Source organism: Urocitellus parryii, chromosome 11 (genome assembly GCF_045843805.1).
Source record: "Urocitellus parryii isolate mUroPar1 chromosome 11, mUroPar1.hap1, whole genome shotgun sequence".
Taxonomy (NCBI): Eukaryota; Metazoa; Chordata; class Mammalia; order Rodentia; family Sciuridae; genus Urocitellus; species Urocitellus parryii.
The window spans coordinates 118,283,857-118,305,095 of record NC_135541.1 but is presented as its reverse complement, the minus strand read 5'-3'; the positions used below and the strand labels follow the sequence as shown (position 1 = coordinate 118,305,095).

The following is a 21,239-nucleotide window of genomic DNA, read 5'->3' as shown; positions in this document are numbered from 1 at the left end:
CCTGTCTGGAGCCCAAGACCTCAAGTCCCCAGAACTGCAGTCTTTGCCTGCTTAGGAATGGAGAATGAATTGAGAGTCAACCTGGAGAAGTAAAAAAGAAAAAGGTCATCCACATTCTTTTAATGTTTATCTAAAGAGTTCAAGTCCCTTCCCTTGTATGACAAGTTTTTAAGCCCAAGTGTTTCTGTGCAAAGAGGAGTGCCAACTCCTCTGATGACCTGCTAGCAATGAGCAGGTAAGGGCTGGGGTAGCAGTGCCCTTGTTGGCCATGGAGTGACAGGGTCTGCCCTGAGCTGGAAAAACATGTCCTTTGCAAAGGTGGTAGCTGCAGTGGCCAGCTGTCAAGGGCCCAGTCAAACTCTGGCCTGATTGCAGCCTATGTTTCTCCCGAAAACTGGAAATCTAGAATTTTATGTGACAGATGTTTTAAAAAGCTAACTTGTCTTTGGAAAAAATATTCTTTGTGATAAATAAGCATTGCTGACTGGTCCCTTCTCGGGTGCACCCAGATCATGTCTCTTTTCCCTTCTTCAAGATCCATTTTCAACACCCATTTACTACGAAAAATTTTATGAATCATGAAGAACTGACCTATATCTGTTCTCCTGAGCACCCTCCTTATAAAATCTTATTAGTATTGCTAACAAACAAAGAAACTTGAATAAAATAAACTTAAAGTATAATTTGAATACAAGAAGGGGTTCCTATAGTTCAACAAATTATACTAATATCTACACCCATGTAACTACTTTCCCATCTTTTCAGAGTTCACAGAAACTTTTCAGTTTCCCAAAGTCTGTGATTTCTCCTTGTTAATACTAGCATGAGTTTGTGTTGATCTACATTCTACTTCTTTTTGTTTTACCAGTCTGAGAATTTTTTTATAAATGAAATGGAATATTTCTGTTCTTCACATGACACAATGTGTGTTGAGACTCATCCATGTTCCCTTTATCAATAGTTCCTTCCCACATACGTATTAAAGGAATTATAAACTTTGGTGATTTATAATGCTGTGCCTTCAGGAATGAAGCTGCTCTGAACATTTTCACAGAGTCCTTGGGTGCCCTTGGTTTTCCTTATCTCAAGTAAATCCTGAGAAGTGGAACTGTAAAACTGAATAGTTAATGTGTTTCATTTTTTAATCTATTAGTTATTTAAAAATATATTGTATAATTACCAAATGTTTGCTGGATTTTATGGGTATTTTAGTTACTGGCTTTCTCTTTGATTCCCCAAATATATTTTGTATGGTTTTCCACTTAGGATCCCATTATTGTGGTTGTATATGATGTGGGGTTACATTGGTCATTTAATCATATGTATAAAAATGGGAAAGTCATGTCAGATTCATAGTACTGCTGTCTTTGTTCTTAAAGTGTGTTTTCTGTAGACTGCAGATAGTTGTATTTTACCTTTTTATTCTATATGACAATCTGATTTTTAAGTCATTGTTTTCACCATTTGTATGTGATTTTTCTTATATTAAAGCAATTTAATATGGGGTATGGTTTAAGTCTGCTGTCTTGCCAATCTTTACTTGCTTGCCCCACATTTCTTGTTCTTTTTTAGGATTTTATTTATAACCAAGTGTAGCTTTTTGGCTATGTATTTATAAGTACATCAGCGCTCCAGCACTCAGTATATTTTTTTGGTTGTATCACAGGCTACATTTGTTATCTTAAAAATTTATTTATTTACCTTAATTTGTTATATATGGTATCAGAATGCATTTCAATTCATAGTACACATATAGAGACAATTTTTCATTTACCTTGCTGTACGCAAAGTAGAGTCACACCATTCGTGTCTTCGGACATGTACTTAGGATAATGATGTCCATCTTATTCCACCATATTTCTCACCCCAATGACTCCTCCCTTCCATTCTCTCCCCTTTGCCCTATCTAAAGTTCCTCCCATGTTCCCCCAACCCCCATTAGGAATCAGCATCCACATATCAGAAAGAACATTGGACCTTTGGTTTCTTGGGATTGGCTTTCTTCACTTAACATGATATTCTCCAACTCCATCCATTTACCTGAAAATGCCATAATTTTATTCTCTTTTAATGCTGAGTAATATTCCTTTGTGTATATATACCACAGTTTCTTTATCCATTCATCTGTTGAAGGATATCTGCTACTTTGCTGAATTCATTTATTAGACCTGGAAGTTTTCTGGTGGAGTTTTTTAGATCCTCTAAATTGAGAATCATGTTGTTGGCAAATAGTGATAGTTTGAGTGCTTCTTTTCCTATTCATATCCCTTTAATTTCTTCTTCTGTCTAATTGCTCTGGCTAGAGTTTCAAGGACTATGTTGAATAGAATTGGTGAAAGAGAGCATCCCTGTCTTGTTCCAGTTTTTAGAGGGAATCCTTTTAATTTTTTTTCGTTTAAAATGATGTTGGCCTTGGACTTAGCATAAATAATTTTTACAGTGTTGAGATAAGTTCCTGTTACCCTTGTTTTTCTACTATTTTGAACACAAGAGGTGCTGTATTTTGTGAAATGTGTGTCTGTATCTATTGAGATGATCCTATGATTCTTGTCTGTTGATGTGATAAATTACATTTATTGATTTCCATATGTTGAACCAACTTTGCATCACTGGAATGAATCCCACTTGATCATGGTGCACTATCTTTTAAATGTGTTTTGTATGAGATTAGCCAGAAATATTGAGAATTTTTGCATTTATGTTCATCAGGGCTATTGGTCTGATGTATTATTTCCTTGATATGACTTTGTCTGTTTTTTTTGCATCAGGGTGATACTAGCCTAATAGAATGAGTTTGGAAGGGGTCCCTTTTTTTCTATTTCAAGAGTAATTTGAGGAGTATTGGAATTAATTCTTCTTTGAAGCTCTTGCAGAACTCAGCTGTGTATCCAGCGGTTCCTGGGTTTTTCTTGGTTGGCAGGCTTTTGATGGCATCTTGTGTTTCATTGCTTGAAACTGATCTGTTTAAATTGTGTGTGTCCTGACTCAGTTTGTCCATACCATATGTCTCTAGAAATTTGTTGATATCTTTGATATTTTCTATTTTCCTGGAGTGTAAACTTTCAAAATGGTTTCTAATTTATCTTCTGTATTTCAATCGTTATATCCATGATATTTCCTTTTTTATATTTTGTTTTCCTCATGAATTTAAGTAATTTCAGTTTTCTCTCTCTTCTTCATTAGCATGGCTCATGATTTATCAATTTTATCTATTTTTTCAAAGAAACAATTTTTTGTTTTGTCAACTTTTTGAATTGTTTCTTTTATTTCAACTTTATTTATTTCAGTTCTGATTTTAATTATTTCCTGTCTTCTACTACTTTTTGTGTTGATTTGTTCTTTTTCTAGGGCTTTGAAATGTAATGTCAGGTTATTTATTTGTTGACTTTTATTCTTTAATAAATGAGCTCAATGCAGTGAACTTACCTTTTAGCACTGCCTTCATAAGTCCCAGAGATTTTCTTATGTTGTATCATTGTTCTCATTTACTTCTAAGAGTTGTTTTTTTTTAATCTCCTTCATGATATCTTCTGCTATCCACTTGTTATTCGAGAGTGTATTATTTAGTCTCCAAGTGTTAGAGTAGTTTCTATTTTTTAAATTTTAATATTGATTTCAAATTTCATTCTATTATGAAATTTTATACAATGCAGGATAGTATCTCTATTTTTATGTATTTGATGAGATATGCTTTGTGGCATAACATATGTTCTATTTTAGATAATGATCCATGTGTTGCTGACATAAAGTGCATTTTCTTATTGATGGATATTTTCTGTAGTTTCTTTGTTTAGTTTTTGTTTGGAAGATCTATCTAGTGGTGAGAGAAGTGTGTTGAAGTCATCCAGTATTATTGTGTTGTGGTCTATTTGATTTTTGAAATTGAGAAGGGTTTGTTTAATGTACATAGATGCTCCATTGCTGGAGGTATACATATTTATGATTGTTATGTTTTGTTGATGTATGGTTCCCTTAAGCAGAGTGAAGTGTCCTTATTTATCTCTTCTGATGAACTATGGCTGGAAGTCCACTTTATCTGATATGAGGATGGAAACCTCTGCTAGTTTACGCAGTCCGTGTGGGTGATATGTTTTTTCCCATCCTTTCACCTTTAGTCTGTGGATATCTTTTCCTATGAGAGGAGTCTCTTGAAGGCAGCATATTTTGGGGTCATTTTAAAAAACCCAATCTGCCAGACTATATCTTTTGATTAATGAGTTTAGGCAATTAACATTCAGGGTTATTATTGAGCTATGATATGAATTCATTTTGGTTTATTTCTATTTTTTTTAAGGTGACTTGGGTTTTCCTTTAATTAACTTTTCCAATGTAGTTCTACCTTTTGCTGATTTTCATTCCTTCTCATGGAATATTTTGCTGAGAATATTCTGTAGTACCGGTTTTCTAGATGTAAATTATTTTAACTTTTGTTTATCATGTAAGGCTTTTATTTTATCATCAAATCTGTAGCTAATTTTGCTGGATATAAGATTGTTGGTTGGCACACATTTTCTTTCAGAGCTTGGTATATGTTGTTCCAGGTTTTCCTAGCTCTGAGGGTCTGGGTTGAGAAATGTACTGAGACCCAAATTGGTTTCCTTCTTTATACAATCTGGTACTTTTCTTTTGTGGCTGTTAAAATTCTCTCCTTATTTTGTAGGCTAGGCATTTTTATTTTAAAATTCTCTCCTTATTATGTATGCTAGGTATTTTTATTATAACGTGCCTGAGTGTGGATCTGTTACAATTTTGTACATTTGGCATCATGTAAGCATCTTGTATTTGATTTTCCATTTCATTTTTCAGGTTTAGGAAATTTTCTGGTATTATTTCATTGAAATCCTTGGTTTGTATCTCTGTGCCTTTTGTTATTCCAGTGAATCTTAAATTTGGTGTTTTTGTGTTATCCTATAATTCTTAGAGTTTCTGATCATCATATCTTACCATGTTCACTGCATTGTCAAGTTTATGTTCAAGATTATATATTATGTTCTTATTGTCTGAGGTTCTATCTTCTAAGCCTGTTGGTGATGATTTGTATGGAATTTTTAATTTGGTTTATTGTTTCCTTCATTTTGAGTATTTCTGTTTGTATTTCTTTCAGAATCTCTTTCTTGAAATGAAGGTTACTAGGTTTGGGAGGGTTAGTCTTGGATGTGGAACTCCTGGAGATAGGGCATAGCAATTGCTAGTCCCTGTTGGAATACTGAAGCCCAGGGATCTCCTTGGGGGTCCACTTGTATGTTGTAGGAGCCTGGTCTTAACTTGTGGACCCCTCAATTCCTGGTCTGTAATTTAGTTTCTAAACTGTATCTCTCTCACCCTATGGTTTTGACTTCCTAATCTGGAATCTCTCTCTGGAGGTCCTCAGGGCTGAGCACCAGCATCAGTGTGCCTGTTGTGGAGAGCTGTTCTGTATTGTGCAGATGAGGACCAGGCACTGAGAGCAGCAGGCCACCCATGTAGCTGCAAGTGCTGAGCCAGGTTGGTGGCTAGAGGGCTGGAAGACTGGGGATTGGAGAGCCAGAGGGCCCTTTTGATTGCCAAACCAGTAGGACCAGGTGGTCAGTGGATGCTGGATTGGGCAATGAGCTGGGTACTGGGCTGGTGTTGGGTCCCAGCAAGTGCTGCTGGAGTTGGCCTTGAGAACCCTGTGGGTGCTGGGCTGGTTGGGTGGTGAGCCCGGATCAAGATGTCCTCACACTCTCTTCCACACTATCAACCTTGTGAAAAGCCTTCTTCTGACTCTGCAGCAAGATGGTCTAGAGATCTCACATGTAATCAAGGCTGCAAGCCCCTTGGTGGTGGTCATCCATACCCTGGATGTTGTCCCTAGATGGTAGTGGCTGTGTCTCTAGCTGGTGGCAGTGGCAAACCTATAGGTGCCTTAATGTTGGGCTTCTAGGCCCCAGCTGGTGTCCCCAGATGGAAGCTGCCCCAATTAAAAATAGCAATGGTGGCAGGGGAGGTAACCCAAGATGGCAGCAGAAGTGTCCCAAGATGGAAGCAAAAGCTTTTAGAGATGAGGCAGTGAGGGTGGGCTGTCGGATGGTGTTGGGTCGCTTGTCAGAGATACAGCTCTGTGGCAGTCAGTGCTGCTCTGGGCACCTGCCTCCAGGCCCTGTGTGGTGTTTCAAGGTGGAGGTTACCATGTTGAGGGGCCTATGGGGGCAGCTGCAGTGTGCCAAGAGGAGGTGGCTGGAGGAGTCCTATGTTGGTAGATGGGGAGTCTATGGGCTGGGAGGTTCACACAGCAGTGGGCTGAGAGATCTGCATATGTGAGGGGCAGCCATACATTTTCCTTTTAAATATGAAATTAATTTGCAGTACTTATTCTTGTTCTTGCTCTTTATAGTTACCTTTAAAGTAAATTTTAAAAAATAAGAAAAAATATTTAATATTTACTGATACATTTACCATTTCTGACACTCTTCTTTGTTTTTATAGGTCCAAGATTTCCTCTAGCACCCTTTTCCTTCAAGTTGAAGAAATTCCTTTTGAATTTCTCATGTACCTGTGCAGGCAGCAAATTCATTTAGTTTTTAGTTTTGAAATACTTTGTTTTTCATCTTAGGTCTTTATAGATATTTGCTGGATATAGAATCCTGGTTTGAGAGTTTTTAAAAGCACTTTTTAGGTGTTATTTATCTAACTTCTGGCTTGCATTGTTACTTACAAACTGTTCTCGTTTCATCCCTATATATAAAGTGTATTTCACCCTGAAGGCTTCAAAAATTTTTTCTTTATCACTGTTGCTTATCAAGTTATTTTCATTGTTTCAGTGTGTGTGTGTGTGTGTGTGTGTGTGTGTCTGTGTTTGTATGGAGGGAGGGAGGGAGGGAGGGAGGGAGAGAGAGAGAGAGAGAGAAAGAGAGAGAGAGAGAGAGAGATTGTTGATCTTCTTGCTTTTAGGCCCCACTTGCAAATATGGTAAACATGTTAGACCACTTGACACTATACCTAGCTCTCTGAGACTCTGGACTTAAATCTTTGTCTTTCCAACTTAGTGAGAGTAACTAGCCCTGGCAGGGTTCTTTGTGAGGTGATTTGAAAATTGTCCCCAAGTGGAAAGAGGAAGGAAAGTTATGTGATTATCTGAAATATGTTCCTGTATTTTGTTCACAGTCCTCACTTTGTATTTTTCCCAATATTTGGAAACATTAGTTTCTTCATGCTAGTGTTGACGAACGTCCAATATATATATATATATATATATATATATTTTGGTATGGAATGCTCCATACAAGTTGATCTTTCATGATGAGATAAAAGAAATCTCACCCACCTTTTAAAACTATATATTTCCGTTACATATGTACATGTGTTTTTTGTCTTATCCTGAACAACAGGCCCATTGTAGAAATCTTTTTATGGATTCAGTGTCAAATGCTCTGAGATCCTGCATACTCCACAGAAATGACAATATTGATTGATTCCTAAAATGTTTGGTGAATGCAGATGACAATAAGAACACGTCCCCTTATTTCAATTTCCTCCTTACCTGCTAATGTGAATAAGTTTCTTTTAAGAAGCAGACAGGGTGCTTTCAGTATGGTAACGTCCAGTGGCTTATCTTTGGACCACAGGGTGGACATTTGAATGCTTCCTTGATGTGCTTGACAGAATCAAACAGGAGGTAGCTCTGTCCTATGTGAGGATATACTTTAGCCCTCAGAGGGCTGAGGGCAGTGAGAGGACATGAAGATGAACAACGAATTGACACCAGGGTGTCAGTGACAATAGGATCTAGAGAGCAATGGTGGAAGGCCACACGAAAAGTTCCAGGTCATCGAAACTGAGAAAAAACATCAGGTAATGTTCCCCAAGCATCTGCCAAAATACTCCAATTGGCAGATGAAAATCAAAGGCAGAAAAATCAAATAAGGAAGGAGCAAATGATACTTCACAGCCAGAAGCTGCTCAAGGATTGTTGAAAGCTCACAAAAATATGTACTTTGAAAAGTATTTGTGTTTGTCAGCTTTTCATAGCTTTGATCAAAGTACCCGACTAGAGCAGGAAAGTTCATTGTGCACTTATGGTTGCAGAGGTTCCGTCCATGGTTGACTGATTCCATGAATCTGGGCCTGAAGTGAGGCAGAGCATCATGGCCAGAGGAGGTGGTGAAGAGCAGCTCAGCTCACAGACTGTCAGGAAGCAGAGAGAGAGGGGGTAAGTGTCCAAGGCAAACTCAGAGTCTTCCAGGCCTCACTGACCCACCTCCTCCAGCCATGGCATCTGGCTAGAGCTACCTGGCAGTTAGTCCATTCAAACCAGGAAGGACCATTAGGCTAGAGCTCTCACAGTGCAATCATTTCACCTTTGAATATTCCAACATTAATTCAAGAGGTTTTGAGGGACCCCTTATATACAACTGTAATAATTCATCCCTGGTCCCCCAAAGCATGTGCCCATCTCACAACACAAAATGCATGAATCCATCTCCAAGAGTGTCCATAGTCTTAAGAGTTCCAGCATTTCCCCAAAGTCCAAGTGCAAAGTCTCATCTGTGACTCAGAGAAACTTTTGCCTGTGAGCCCAGTAATGGACAAGAGCAAATCACATCTATCCAAGACATAATGGCACAGAGTAAATGTGCCCATTCCAAACTCAAGGAACAGGGGCCTGGATAGAAGGATGGGACCAAAACAAATCTCAGCTGGGCACCTGAGTCCTGAAGCTTCACTTTGGCATCTGGGGCCCTAGGTGTTGAGCTGTGCCCCTTTGTCCTTGCCCATGGCAGTGCTTGTGGCCTCTCCCCAGCCCACAGCTTTCCTCCCCTGCCTCATTCTTCTGTGGTGTCCCACTTCACCTCAAGCCCCCCAAAATGGGATCATCACAGCATGGGGGAAACCTCTGACACCATAAGTTCAAAACACACTGTTGTTCTTCTAAGTTGTTCTTGTTAGTTATTTTAGTCATAAAGAGCTGGCCAACACAGCTTTTCAATAAATATTATTTTTTTTTTGAGAACATACAATTCCTTCTCTGCTTTTCTTAATACTTTAATAAAGTAATGGATTTACTGATTCTAGACTGGATCACTGGAAGTTTCTGGATGCCCATTCACTGTTCTTTGTCTTTTTGCAGAAACTAAATGTGATTATTTTTATTTTATGAACAGGGAAGCAGGCAAGTGTGGGCCTTGGTGCTCACTGTTCATAATTCTCTTGTGCTGTTTTCAGTTAAGTGGACATCAGAGATTGGCCATTCATCAAATGGATCCTGGGAAGTTGGCGTTTTTCAGTTGGATGGTTTGTGTTTTCTTGGCTTATTTATCATTTAATTTTTATGCCTGCCCTTCTGGAAAATTCTAAAGTCATGTTGCTAGATAATATTTTGGCATTTTAGCACATGCTTTTATTTCTTTCCTTGCATTTTTTCTTTCTTTCCCTTTATTCATGAAAGTTAACTACATGTTTCTCTTTGCTTCAGGGGAAGATTGTGGCAGGAGAGAAAAGAGAGATAGCTTCCCAATCATTCTGTTATTTTTTCTAGGGCTTCTCTAAGCAGTGAACATGAGACATAAAGGCATGGACGGAAAGTCTTGAAGAAACAAGAAGTGAGAAATAATTTTTCCAGACTAGCTTGGTTTGTGTAGTTGCAAAAGAGATGTTTTGGGTTCTAAGAGAAGAAGGTGGCTTTCTCCCTTATCTCCAGGCAGGAAGCAGGAAGTTGAATTAATTTCTTACCACCATGATCAAGGGGAACCTGCCCCAGATAATGAAGGTTTTGTAGCATATGTAAAAGACCCAACCACAGTCAAGTGGGGGTTCATCCCAGGGATGCAAGATTTGTTCAATATACAAAACTCAATAAACAAAATTAATCACATCAATAGACTTAAAGAATCATATGATCATGTGAAGAGATACAGAAAAGGCATTTGACAAAATACAGCACCCCTTCGTGTTCAAACACTAGAAAAACTAGGGATAACAGGAACATCTCAACATTGTGAAAATTAAATATTTTAAACCTGAGGCCAAAATCAATCCAAATGGAGAAAAACTGAAAGTATTCTCTCCCTAAACTGGAACTAGACAGGGATGACCTCTTCCACAACCCCTATTTAACATAGCCCTCAAAATATGAATATTATTCAGCCATAAAGAAAATGAAATTATGGCATTTTCTGGTAAATTGATGGTAATTAATTAGAGAATACCATGCTGAGTGAAATAAGCCAATCCCCCCCAAACCAAAGGCTGAATATCATCTTTAATTTGTGGATACTAACTCACAACAAGAGAGGGTGGGAAGGAGAAGAATAAAAGTCCATTAGATTAGACAAAGTGAAATGAAGGAAGGGAGGGGAGAGGGGAATAGGAAAGAGTACAATTAATTGGTCATAACTTTCCTAGCCTTGTATTTTCTCACTGTATATGACCACAAGAATGCAGACCCTAAATAGAATAAGATATACTCTATGTATGTATATTCTGCCAAAATACATTCTACTGCCATGTATAACTAAAAATAGAAAAAATGCAGGTTTTGTGGCCTAATCCTAAACAAGGGCATCAGCTTGCACAGAATGTGACAGTTGACATTTCCCTCTGACTTTGAAGAATCTGGGGACTCAGGAGGTGCACCCTTCTGTTGGACCAAGAGCAGCTGCTGAGGCAGAGGGACCCACAGGGGAAGAGATGAATTCAATCCTTTTCACCAATGATATGACTATGTACCTAGAAGAAACAAACAACCATGTTTGAAAGAACATTTGTTAGAATTTATAAAGGTGTTTATTCAAGTAAAAAAGGTAAACACATTCAAAAGAAAGCATGTGTTAACTACAACCAACTAGAAATGAAAATGGGAATAAGTGATGTATTCAAAATCCAAAAAGAGAAAGAGCATACTTAGGAATATATTTCACATGAATAGTACAGACACATATAAAAAACTGTATAGTTCTCTGAAGGACAAAAACCATTTTGAATTAGTGAAAAGATGTATTCCTTTCTTGGTTCAGAACACTTAATGTAACAAAATGTTAATCAGCTCCCCAATTTTTCAATTAACTAAAATTTTAAGTAGCATTAAAATGGCTCCAAAATAGGAAAAAAAATGTAATGATGGGGTCAGAGTGTCTGCCATTCAAAATACTAAACCCAGAGGCCACCATATCAAAACATTATGGTAATAAGATAGGAATGGACCAATAGTCGAATTAAGGAGTACAATATAAAACTAAGAAATAGATCTCAGCAGCTCCTTGGCACATATTGTAAAGATGTAAGGTCATCCTACCATCACAATACAGCCACATCGATGTTTATAGCAGTGCAATCCACACCAGTCAAGTTATGGAACCAGCCCAGATGCCTGTCAGCAGATGAATGGTTAAAGAAAGCATGGTACATGTGCACAGTGGAGCTTTACTCAGCCATAAAGAAGAATGAAGTCATCGCTTTTGCCAGTAAATTACTGGAACCAGAGAGGATCAGGCTAAGTGAAATAAGCCAGACCCAATAGAGTCATGAATCAAGTGTTTTCTTTCTTATGCAGAAGCTAGACCAAAATAAGGGGGGGGAAGGGGAGGAGGAATCCCATCAGAACAGAAGAGAGATCAATAGAGTAGAGATAGAGGTTGGAGGAGAGGGTGGGAGTAGAGGCAGAAAATGTGAAGAATGGTGGAATGAAACTGATCAATGATTCTGTGTATAGGAGTGAATGTACCACAGTGAATTTCACATTTATGTATACCTATAATGCACTAATAAAAAATTAAACAGTAGATAAGACAAAGTAAAGTAAGTTGAACCAAGTAAAGTGAAAGGAGGAATGGAGGGAAGTACCAAGTCCAGTGATGCCATTAGAGGTTTGGCTAGGACCAGAGGGAAAGTCCTGCCCTTGCTGCGACCTCTTCAGAGATGCTTTCTGCAGGGGCTCAGAATATACAATGAAATCATGGTGGAGGGAGGTACAGGGCAGCTCCATGTGGACTGAACTTCCAATATTGCTTCATTTTCTAGATGGATACCCAGCTCAGCTATTCATTATTCTTTGCAGTTTTATGAAATAACCTCTAATACACAGATTAAGTCCATTTCTTTTCTAATCTTTTCATTACTGCATTACTCTTATACATTCTATTGGGGTTTATTTTGATATAATTATACAAGGATGGAATATAATTTGCTCCAATTTAGTCTCCAGTACTTTTCTTTTCAAGTCTATGCCCACAGTTTCCTTCCCATCCACTATTTGGGCTATTTTGAACTCTCATTTAATCTCTCAGTCCTTTATTTGTTACCCAAATAAGTTTTCTGTGTTCTTTCAAACTGTTTTGGGACATTCCTTATAGTAAGGTAGGTGGGTTAGGGCGATCTCCAGGATCCCTGCTAAGGGTGAGGGGCAGATGCTTGTTCTCTAGGGACACAGGGGTATGGGAGGAAGGGAAGTATTCATGTGGTCAGATGGGAGGAAGTGGAGCTAGAGATGTGATCCTTACATGTGCTGTCCCTCCAGCTGATTGACAAGAGCACACAGAAAGAGACACACACAGGAATGTTTCTATAATGACAGGCTCTGCAGGTGCTGGGAGGAAAGGTTTGCAAAGTAAGTTAGTGAGCAAGGGGTGCAGGTGGGGCTGGCCCAGTTCTCTGCCTTTGTTCACAGTCTGGGAGGCTCAGAAGACTCCCCTGAGAAATTGACCTCAGAGCCTGAGGTCAGAGTGGTTATAACAGGAAGCTGGTGAGGGGAGCAAATGGGACCAAGTTCCCCAAACTGAGTGAACTCTTTGTAGTACAGGGACATGATCTAAGAGGGTGGTTGAGTCCTGCTTTGTGACTGTGATTGGACGGGTTAACAATTACCCAGAAGAGTCATTTCCTTTTCTGATTTATTTTTGATGAAAAATGTCTTATAATGTACCCCTGGGGAGTTTTCATTGTTCTGCTTATGAATTTAAACATTACTACACTGGTGTCACATTGAGGGTTTGATGCAGAGTATGACATATAGATCATGTAATCAAAACCTCAATGTATGAGTCTTAAGAATACCTACTTGTTGAGCAAAGGCATTTCTCATACCCGTTTTTTTCTTGAGGGTCCAGGTTAGGGAAGAAGTTATTTAAGGACCTGTGGGTGAGGACTAACAACTGCTGGAACAGTGCTGTTTGTAATCAGATAAGTGAAAGAGACTTTGAAACCTGCATTTTTAATCCAGGGTGAAAGTGGACTTTAAATCTGAACCTTAAATCCAGGTCACTCTTGATTTTTATCCCCTGTCTCCTTTGTACCCATCCTATGTCTTTTATCCTACCTCGGGACACTAAGAAAATTGGTTTTTATGTGGTAGTTTATAGTCAATGTATAGATTCACTTGTAGATTTTTTTTTGAAGACTTAAAAGTGTAAAACAAATCAAAATCACCCATAGTCTCTCCACCCGGAGACCCACACCGCTAAACCAAATTCTTTCCTTTTTTTTTTTTTTTTTTTTTTTAGGCATTGTCGCAGTCCTAACACAGATACACCTAATGTCCTCTTTTAATAGTTAGATAACAGTTGCAAAGTGTCGCATGTGCTGTTTCCTATTCCCTCTGCATTGGGACAGATCCTGAGAAAGTGAGTTTGTTGTGAAACCCAGTGAAGTGAGCAACAGCTTCTGGACTCCTTGCAGATGGAACCGCTAGCGGCGAGGGGGACAGTCCAGCAGAAGAGTAAAATGCACCCCAGCAGGAGCGGGGCCGCTGCCTGAGCTGCGCCTGGGACTTGGCTGGGGTCCCTGCCAAAAGCTGAGCTCACAAGGTGCTGGGGGCGGGGCTTGGAAGGCAGCGCCTTAGGAAGGGCGGAGCCCGCAAGGTCCCAGACTCTTTGGCATGGGGTGCGGGTGGTTCCTGCTGTTGTGGGTGCTCCCCCAGGCGTGGGGAAGCTCTGAGGGTGAGTGGCCCAGGGTGCCCGCGTACTGGCGCTAAAGGGCGGAGACAGAGCGGGGGTTTGGGATTTAGGGAAAGGCTCCAGGGAGCTGCGATGAGCCCTGGGCCGCGGATCCCAGAGCGCACAAATGCACCATAGATCGCGGGGTCTCTGGCTCCTGGTGCGGTGCGGCTCAGGGTCAGCGCACCCCAGCTGACCCTCCTGGACCCACCTTCTGCTTTGCTTCCGTCCTCTCCCTGTGCTCTCTGCTCCGTGGGCAATTCGCTGTACTTACCCAGTCTTCCTTTTCCCCAGTCCTGCGAAGGAGTGTCCTCTTCCGCTGTCTCCAGATCTCCTCCTTCACTAACAGCAGCTGGATGCGCACTGATGCCTTGGCCTGGTTGGGGGAGCTGCAGACGCACAGTTGGAGTAATGCCTCTGACACCATCAGCTTTGTGAAGCCCTGGGCCCAGGGCACCTTCAGCAGCCAGCAGTGGGTCCACCTGCAGAATATATTTCGGGTTTTTCGAAGCAGCTTCACCAGGGACATACAGGAATTCGCCAAAATGCTGTCCTTAGAGTGTGAGTTGAGGGGATGGATCCTGGGCAAGCGCCACTGTGAGAGAATGGACATGGAAGTCCTGCTGGGAGAGGGGATGAGATTGTCTGCTTTCTCCCCCTCTGAGGACTTGAACTTCTGCCTGGCCGGGCCCCAGTTTCAGGCATCAGGCCACCCACTCTCTTTTCCTTCCACTGTGGGTCCCCCGGTAACCCAAGTACCAGTCTTTTCTCCTTCATCCCTTTCAGTCCTTGAAACCTCATTTGAGTTTTGCACGTTTCTCTCCACAGATCCCATGGAGCTGCAGCTGTCTGGTGGCTGTGAGGTGCACCCTGGGAACATCTCAGAACACTTTCTCCGTGTAGCATATCAAGGAGAATATATCCTGAGTTTCCAGGGAACTGCTTGGGAATCTGCCCCACAGGCCCCACATTGGGTTGATTTGGTCATCAAAGTGCTCAACCAGGACAAAGGGACAAGGGAAACAGTGCAGTGGCTCCTCAATGACACATGCCCCCAATTTGTGATTGGCCTCCTAGAGACAGGGAAGTCAGAACTGGAGAAGCAAGGTCAGTCTTCTGTCTTCTCCATCTATCCTATTTTTAAGCTTCAAGTAGGTTTTGCCATCCCAGGGTTTGCTTTCCTTTAAGCATCAAACAAAGAGCAAGACATAGAGGGGATGGATAATGCATGAGGGTATTTGTTCATATCACCCAGTGTCACTGAGTACCTGCTGGGTTCCATGGTTTGAATTAAATCAAGACTGTGGGTCAGAATTGATTCAGACAGTGTTTGAGACATGCTGTGTGCTCCAGCTAAGCTCAGGGTATTACAGTAGGGAGGTGAGGCATTTATGGGGCACTGAGATCAGGGGCGGGGAAGGAGATGAGGGATGGGTCTCCTGGGCAAGGTGACACAAAGGGATCAGAGCTACTTGGAGACTTCACCTCTAGAAGTGGACCTTTGGGGAGCATGAACCTTGGAGGAGGCCTGGGACCTCTGATGCAGAGTTCTCACCTTATGCTTTCCTTATCCCTTATTGGATACAGTGAAGCCCGAGGCCTGGCTGTCCAGTGGCCCCAGCCCTGGGCCTGGCCATCTGCTGCTGGTGTGCCACGTGTCTGGATTCTACCCTCAGCCAGTGTGGGTGACGTGGATGCGAGGGGAACAGGAGCAGCAGGGCACTCAGAGAGGTGACATCCTGCCCAATGCAGATGGGACGTGGTATCTCCGAGCAACCCTGGATGTGGCAGCTGGGGAGGCGGCTGGCCTGGCCTGCAGGGTGAAGCACAGCAGCCTAGGAGGGCAGGACCTCGTCCTCTACTGGGGTGAGAAAGGGCTGGGTCTGTCCTGGAAATGGAGGCAGGTGGTTCTCCAGCATAGAGGGAGCGACTGTGAAGGATGGAGTTGGCACACCAACTAGGAGGGCTAGAAGGATGGATTCCAGACATAGTAAAGAGGAAAATAGGACTGAGATCTGATGTATTAATACAAGATGAAATGGGACTCATAATCTTAGAGATCTGGAAGTTGTTGGCAATGAATGAATCCCTGGAAGCTGGGCATGACAGCACTCATCTGTATTCCCAGCTTCTCGGGAGGCTGATGCAGGAGAATTCCAACTAGTTTGCTAGACTAGCCAAATTAGGGAGACCTTGTCTCAAAAAGTAAAGGCTAAGGATGCAGCTCAGTGGTTTGTCCCAGACTCTAGGGTTCAAAAATCAGTACTGCATAAAAAATGAAAACAGAATCTGGGAAGACTTATTTCTCAGCAGATTGGGGATCAGGGACTTATGAAAAGCAGGTTAACAAGGAGAGCTGTGGTTTACTGAGTGCTTCCTTGGTGGGGGCCTGGCTACTCTGTATCCAGTGCTTTGCCTGAGCATCATCACTCCCCTTTGAAGTAGTTACTGTAATTCTATTTCACAAATGAGGAAATTGAGGCTGAGATAGGTTAAGTACCCAGAGTCTCATAGAAGGTGGAAGAGCTGGATATAGATTCAGGTCTGCCTTGTCTACACAGCTTCACCTGTACGCTACGTTATTATATAGTGAAATGAACTGTAGTGGAGGTGCCTAGACCCTGTAAAAAGGTAGGGAATCTAAACTTCTGAGGAATAGAAGTTGATGCTCTAAATGGGGGGAGGAAAAAGGCAGCTCCTGGCCCCTCACATGTGCTAGACCAGGGAACTTGATACAGGGCGGTGTCCTGGGCTGACACACATCCTGTGTCCCCCTGCAGGTGGGAGCCACACCTCTGTGGGCTTGGTCATCCTGGTGGTACTGGCTTGCCTGGTGCTGCTCTTTGTGCTCATTCTAGGCTTCTATTGGATCAGGAGACACCGGTGAGTCTCCCCTTCCATCTGCTCCTTCCCTTGCTCTCTCTCCTTCACCCCCTGTTCCTGTTTCCTGAATGGTGTCTCCCTTTCCTCTTCCCTCACAGCTCCTATGAAGACATCTTGTGAGTCTTCTGGTCACCTGCCTGTCTGGAGCCCAAGACCTCAGTTCCCCAGAACTGAAGTCTTTGCCTGCTTAGGAATGGAGGATGAATGGAGAGTTAACCTGGAGAAGTAAAAACGAAAAGGGTCATCCACATCCTTTTAATGTTTATCTAAAGAGTTCGAGTCCTTTCCCTTGTATGACAAGTTTTTAAGCCCAAGTGATTCTGTGCAAACAGGAGTGCCAACTCCTCTGGTGACCTGCTGGCAATGAGCAGGTAAGGGCTGGGGTAGCAGTGCCCTTGTTGGCCATGGAGTGACAGGGTCTGTCCTGAGCTGGAAAAACATGTCCTTTGCAAAGGTGGTAGCTGCAGTGGCCAGCTGTCAAGGGCCCAGTCAAACTCTGGCCTGATTGCAGCCTATGTTTCTCCCGAAAACTGGAAATCTAGAATTTTATGTGACATGTGATTTAAAAAGCTAACTCGTCTTTGGACAAAATATTATTTGTGATAAATAAGCATTGCTGACTGGTCCCATCTCGGGTGCACCAAGATCAAGTCTCTTTTCCCTTCTTCAAGATCTATTTTCAACACCCGTTTACCACGAAAAATTTTATGAATCATGAAGAACTGACATATTTCTGTTCTCCTGAGCACCCTCTTATAAAATCTTATTTGTGTTGCTAACAAACAAATAAACTTGAGTAAAATAAACTTAAAGTATAATTTGAATACAAGAAGGGGTTCCTATATTCAAGGAGTTATACTAATATCTACACTTATGTAACTACTTTCCCATCTTCCCAAGTTCACAGAAACTTTTCAGTTTCCCAAAGTCTGTGATTTCTCCTTGTTAATACCAGCATGAGTTTGTGTTGATCTACATTCTACTTCTTTTTGTTTTACCAGTCTGAGAATTTGATATAAATGGAATGGAATGTTTCTGTTCTTCACTTGACACAATATGTGTTTGAGACTCATTCATGTTCCATTTATCAATAGTTCCTTCCCATATACTAATACTAACGGTTTAAAGGAATCACAAACTTTGGTGATCTATAATCCTGTGCCTTCAGGAATGAAGCTGCTCTGAACTTTTACACAGAGTCTTTGGGTGCCCTTGGTTTTCCTTATCTCAAGTAAATCCTGAGAAGTGGAACTATGAAACTGAATAGTAAATGTGTTTCGTTTCTTTTGATCTATTGGTTATTTAAAAATATATTGTGTAATTATCAAATGTTTGCTGTATTTTATGGGTATTTTAGTCACTGGCTTTCTCTTTGATTCCCCAAATATATTTTGTGTGGTTTTCCACTTAGGATCCCATTATTGTGGTTGTATATGATGTGTGATTACATTGGTCATTTAATCATATATATAAAGATGGGAAAGTCATGTCAGATTCATTGTACTGTTGTCTTTGTTCTTAAAGTGTGTTTTCTGTAGATTGCAGATAGTTGTATTCTACCTTTTTATTCTATAGGACCATCTGATTTTTAAGTGTTTGTTTTGACCATTTGCATGTGATTTGTGTTATATTAAAGCAATATAATTTGGGGTATGGTTTAAGTCTGCTGTCTTTTCATTCTTTTCTTACTTACCCCACGATTCTTGTTCCTTTTCAGGATTTTATTGATAACCAAGAGTAGCTTTTTGGCTATGTATTTATAAGTACATCAGTGCTCCAGCATTCAATATAATTTTTTGGTTGTATCACAGGCTACTTTTGTTATCTTAAAAATTTATCTATTTATCCTATACATGACAGCAGAATGCATTTCAACTCATAGTACACATATAGAACACATTTTTCATTTACCTGGCTGTACGAAAAGTAGAGTCACACCATTCGTGCCTTCATACATGTACTTAGGGTAATGATGTCCATCTTATTCCACCATCTTTCCTACCCCGATGACTCCTCCCTTCCCCTCCCCCCCTTTGCCCTATCTAATGTTCCTCCCATGTTCTCCCAACCCCCATTAGGAATCAGCATCCACAGAAAGAACATTGGACCTTTGGTTTTTTGGGATTGACTTTCTTCACTTAGCATGATATTCTCCAACTCCATCCACTTACCTGCAAATGCCATAATTTTATTCTCTTTTAATGCTGAGTAATATTCCATTGTGTATATATACCACAGTTTCTTTATCCATTCATCTTTTGAAGGCATCTGCTATTTTGCTGAATTCATTTATTAGTCCTGGAAGTTTTCTGGTGGAGTTTTTTAGATCTTCTAAATTGAGAATCATGTTGTTGGCAAATAGTGATAGTTTGAGTGCTTCTTTTCCTATTCATATCCCTTTAATTTCTTCTTCTGTCTAATTGCTCTGGCTAGAGTTTCAAGAACTATATTGATTAGAAGTGGTGAAAGAGAGCATCCCTGTCTTGTTCCAGTTTTTAGAGGGAATCCTTTTAAATTTTTCCCATTTAGAATGATGTTGGCCTTGGTCTTTGCATAAATAGCTTTTACAGTGTTGAGATATATTCCTGTTACCCCTAGTTTTTCTACTGTTTTGAACACAAAGAGGTGCTGTAGTTTGTCAAATGTGTGTCTGTATCTATTGAGATGATCCTATGATTCTTGTCTGTTGATGTGATAAATTACATTTATTGATTTCTGTATGTTGAACCAACTTTGCATCCCTGGAATGAACCCCACTTGATCATGGTGCACTATCTTTTAAATGTGTTTTGTATGAGATTAGCCAGAATTATTGAGAATTGAGAATTTTTGCATCTATGTTCATCCAGGCTATTGGCCTGACATTTTCTTTCCTTGATATGACTTTGTCTGGTTTTGATATCAGGGTGATACTAGCCTAATAGAATGAGTTTGGAAGGGGTCCCTTCTTTCCTATTTCATAGAGTAATTTGAGGAGTATTGGAATTAATTCTTCTTTGAAGCCCTGTTCCTGGGTTTTTCTTGGTTGGCAGGCTTTTGATGGCATCTTGTGTTTCATTGCTTGAAATTGATCTGTTTAAATTGTGTATGTCCTGACTCAGTTTGTCCATACCATATGTCTCTAAAATTTGTTGATATCTTTGATATTTTCTATTTTCCTGGAGTGTAAATTTTCAAAATAGTTTCTAATTTATCTTCTGTATTTCAATTGTTATATCCATGATATTTCCTTTTTCATATTTTCTTTTTCCTCATGAATTTAAGTAATTTCAGTTTTCTCTCTCTTCTTCATTAGCATAGCTCATGGTTTATCAATTTTATTTATTTTTTCAAAGAACCATTTTTTTGTTTAGTTAACTTTTTGAATTGTTTATTTTATTTCAATTTTATTGATTTCATTTCTGAGTTTAGTTATTTCCTGTCTTCTACTACTTTTGTATTGTTTTGTTCTTTTTCTAGGGCCTTGAAATGTAATGTCAGGTCATTTATTTGTTGACTTTTATTCTTTAATGAATGAGCTCAATGCAGTGAACTTACCTTTTAGCACTGCCTTCATAAGTCCCAGAGATTTTCATATGTTGTATCATTGTTCACGTTTACTTCTAAGAGTTGTTTTTTTTAAATCTTCTTCATGGTGTCTTCTGCTATCTACTTGTTATTCAAGAGTGTATTATTTAGTCTATTTTTTAATTTTCACATTGATTTCAAATTTCATTCTATTATGAAATTTTGTACAATGCAGGATAGTATCTCTATTTTTATGTATTTGCTAAGATATGCTTTGTGGCATAACATATGTTCTATTTTAGAGAATGATCCATGTGTTGCTGATATAAAGTGTATTTTCTTATTGATGGATGATTTCTATAGTTTCTTTGCTTAGTTTTTGTTTGGACGATCTATGTATTGGTGAGAGAGGTGTGTTGAAGTCATCCAATATTATTCTGTTGTAGTCTATTTGATTCTTGAAGTTGAGAAGGGTTTGTTTAATGTACATAGATGCTCCATTGCTGGAGGTATACATATTTATGATTGTTATGTTTTGTTGATGTATGGTTCCCTTAAGCAGAGTGAAGTGTCCTTATTTATCTCTTCTGATGAACTATGGCTGGAAGTCCACTTTATCTGATATGAGGACAGAAACCCCTGCTAGTTTATGCAGTCCATGTGGGTGATATGTTTTTTCCCATTCTTTCACCTTCAGTCTGTGGATATCTTTTCCTATGAGATGAGTCTCTTGAAGGCAACATATTGTTGGGTCTTTTTAAAAAACCTAATATGCCAGACTATATCTTTTGATTAATGAGTTTAGGCAATTAACATTCAGGGTTATCATTGAGCTATGATTTGTCTTCATTTTGGTTTATTTTTGTTTTTTTAAGGTGACTTGGTTTTTCCTTTGATTGACTTTTTCTATGCAGTTCCACCTTTTGCTGATTTTCATTCATTCTGATGGAATATTTTGCTGAG

The 21,239-nt window shown here is 40.0% G+C and overlaps 1 protein-coding gene across 2 annotated transcripts; it reads left to right on the top strand.

Moving 5' to 3' along the window:
* Positions 1–13,805: 13,805 nt before the first annotated feature.
* On the top strand, positions 13,806–18,413 carry LOC113201454 (antigen-presenting glycoprotein CD1d-like). Of its 2 annotated transcripts, XM_077791041.1 has the most exons (6): positions 13,806–13,889; positions 14,181–14,447; positions 14,715–14,993; positions 15,474–15,752; positions 16,667–16,769; positions 16,868–16,986. In XM_077791041.1, the coding sequence occupies exons 1-6, from the start codon at positions 13,829–13,831 to the stop codon at positions 16,887–16,889; spliced, it is 1,011 nt and encodes a 336-aa protein (XP_077647167.1). In that variant the 5' UTR covers positions 13,806–13,828; the 3' UTR covers positions 16,890–16,986. The 2 variants fall into 2 exon arrangements, with proteins under 2 accessions (XP_077647167.1, XP_077647166.1); XM_077791040.1 differs by lacking the exon at positions 16,667–16,769 and having other exon boundaries at positions 16,868–18,413.
* The last annotated feature ends 2,826 nt before the right edge of the window (positions 18,414–21,239 follow it).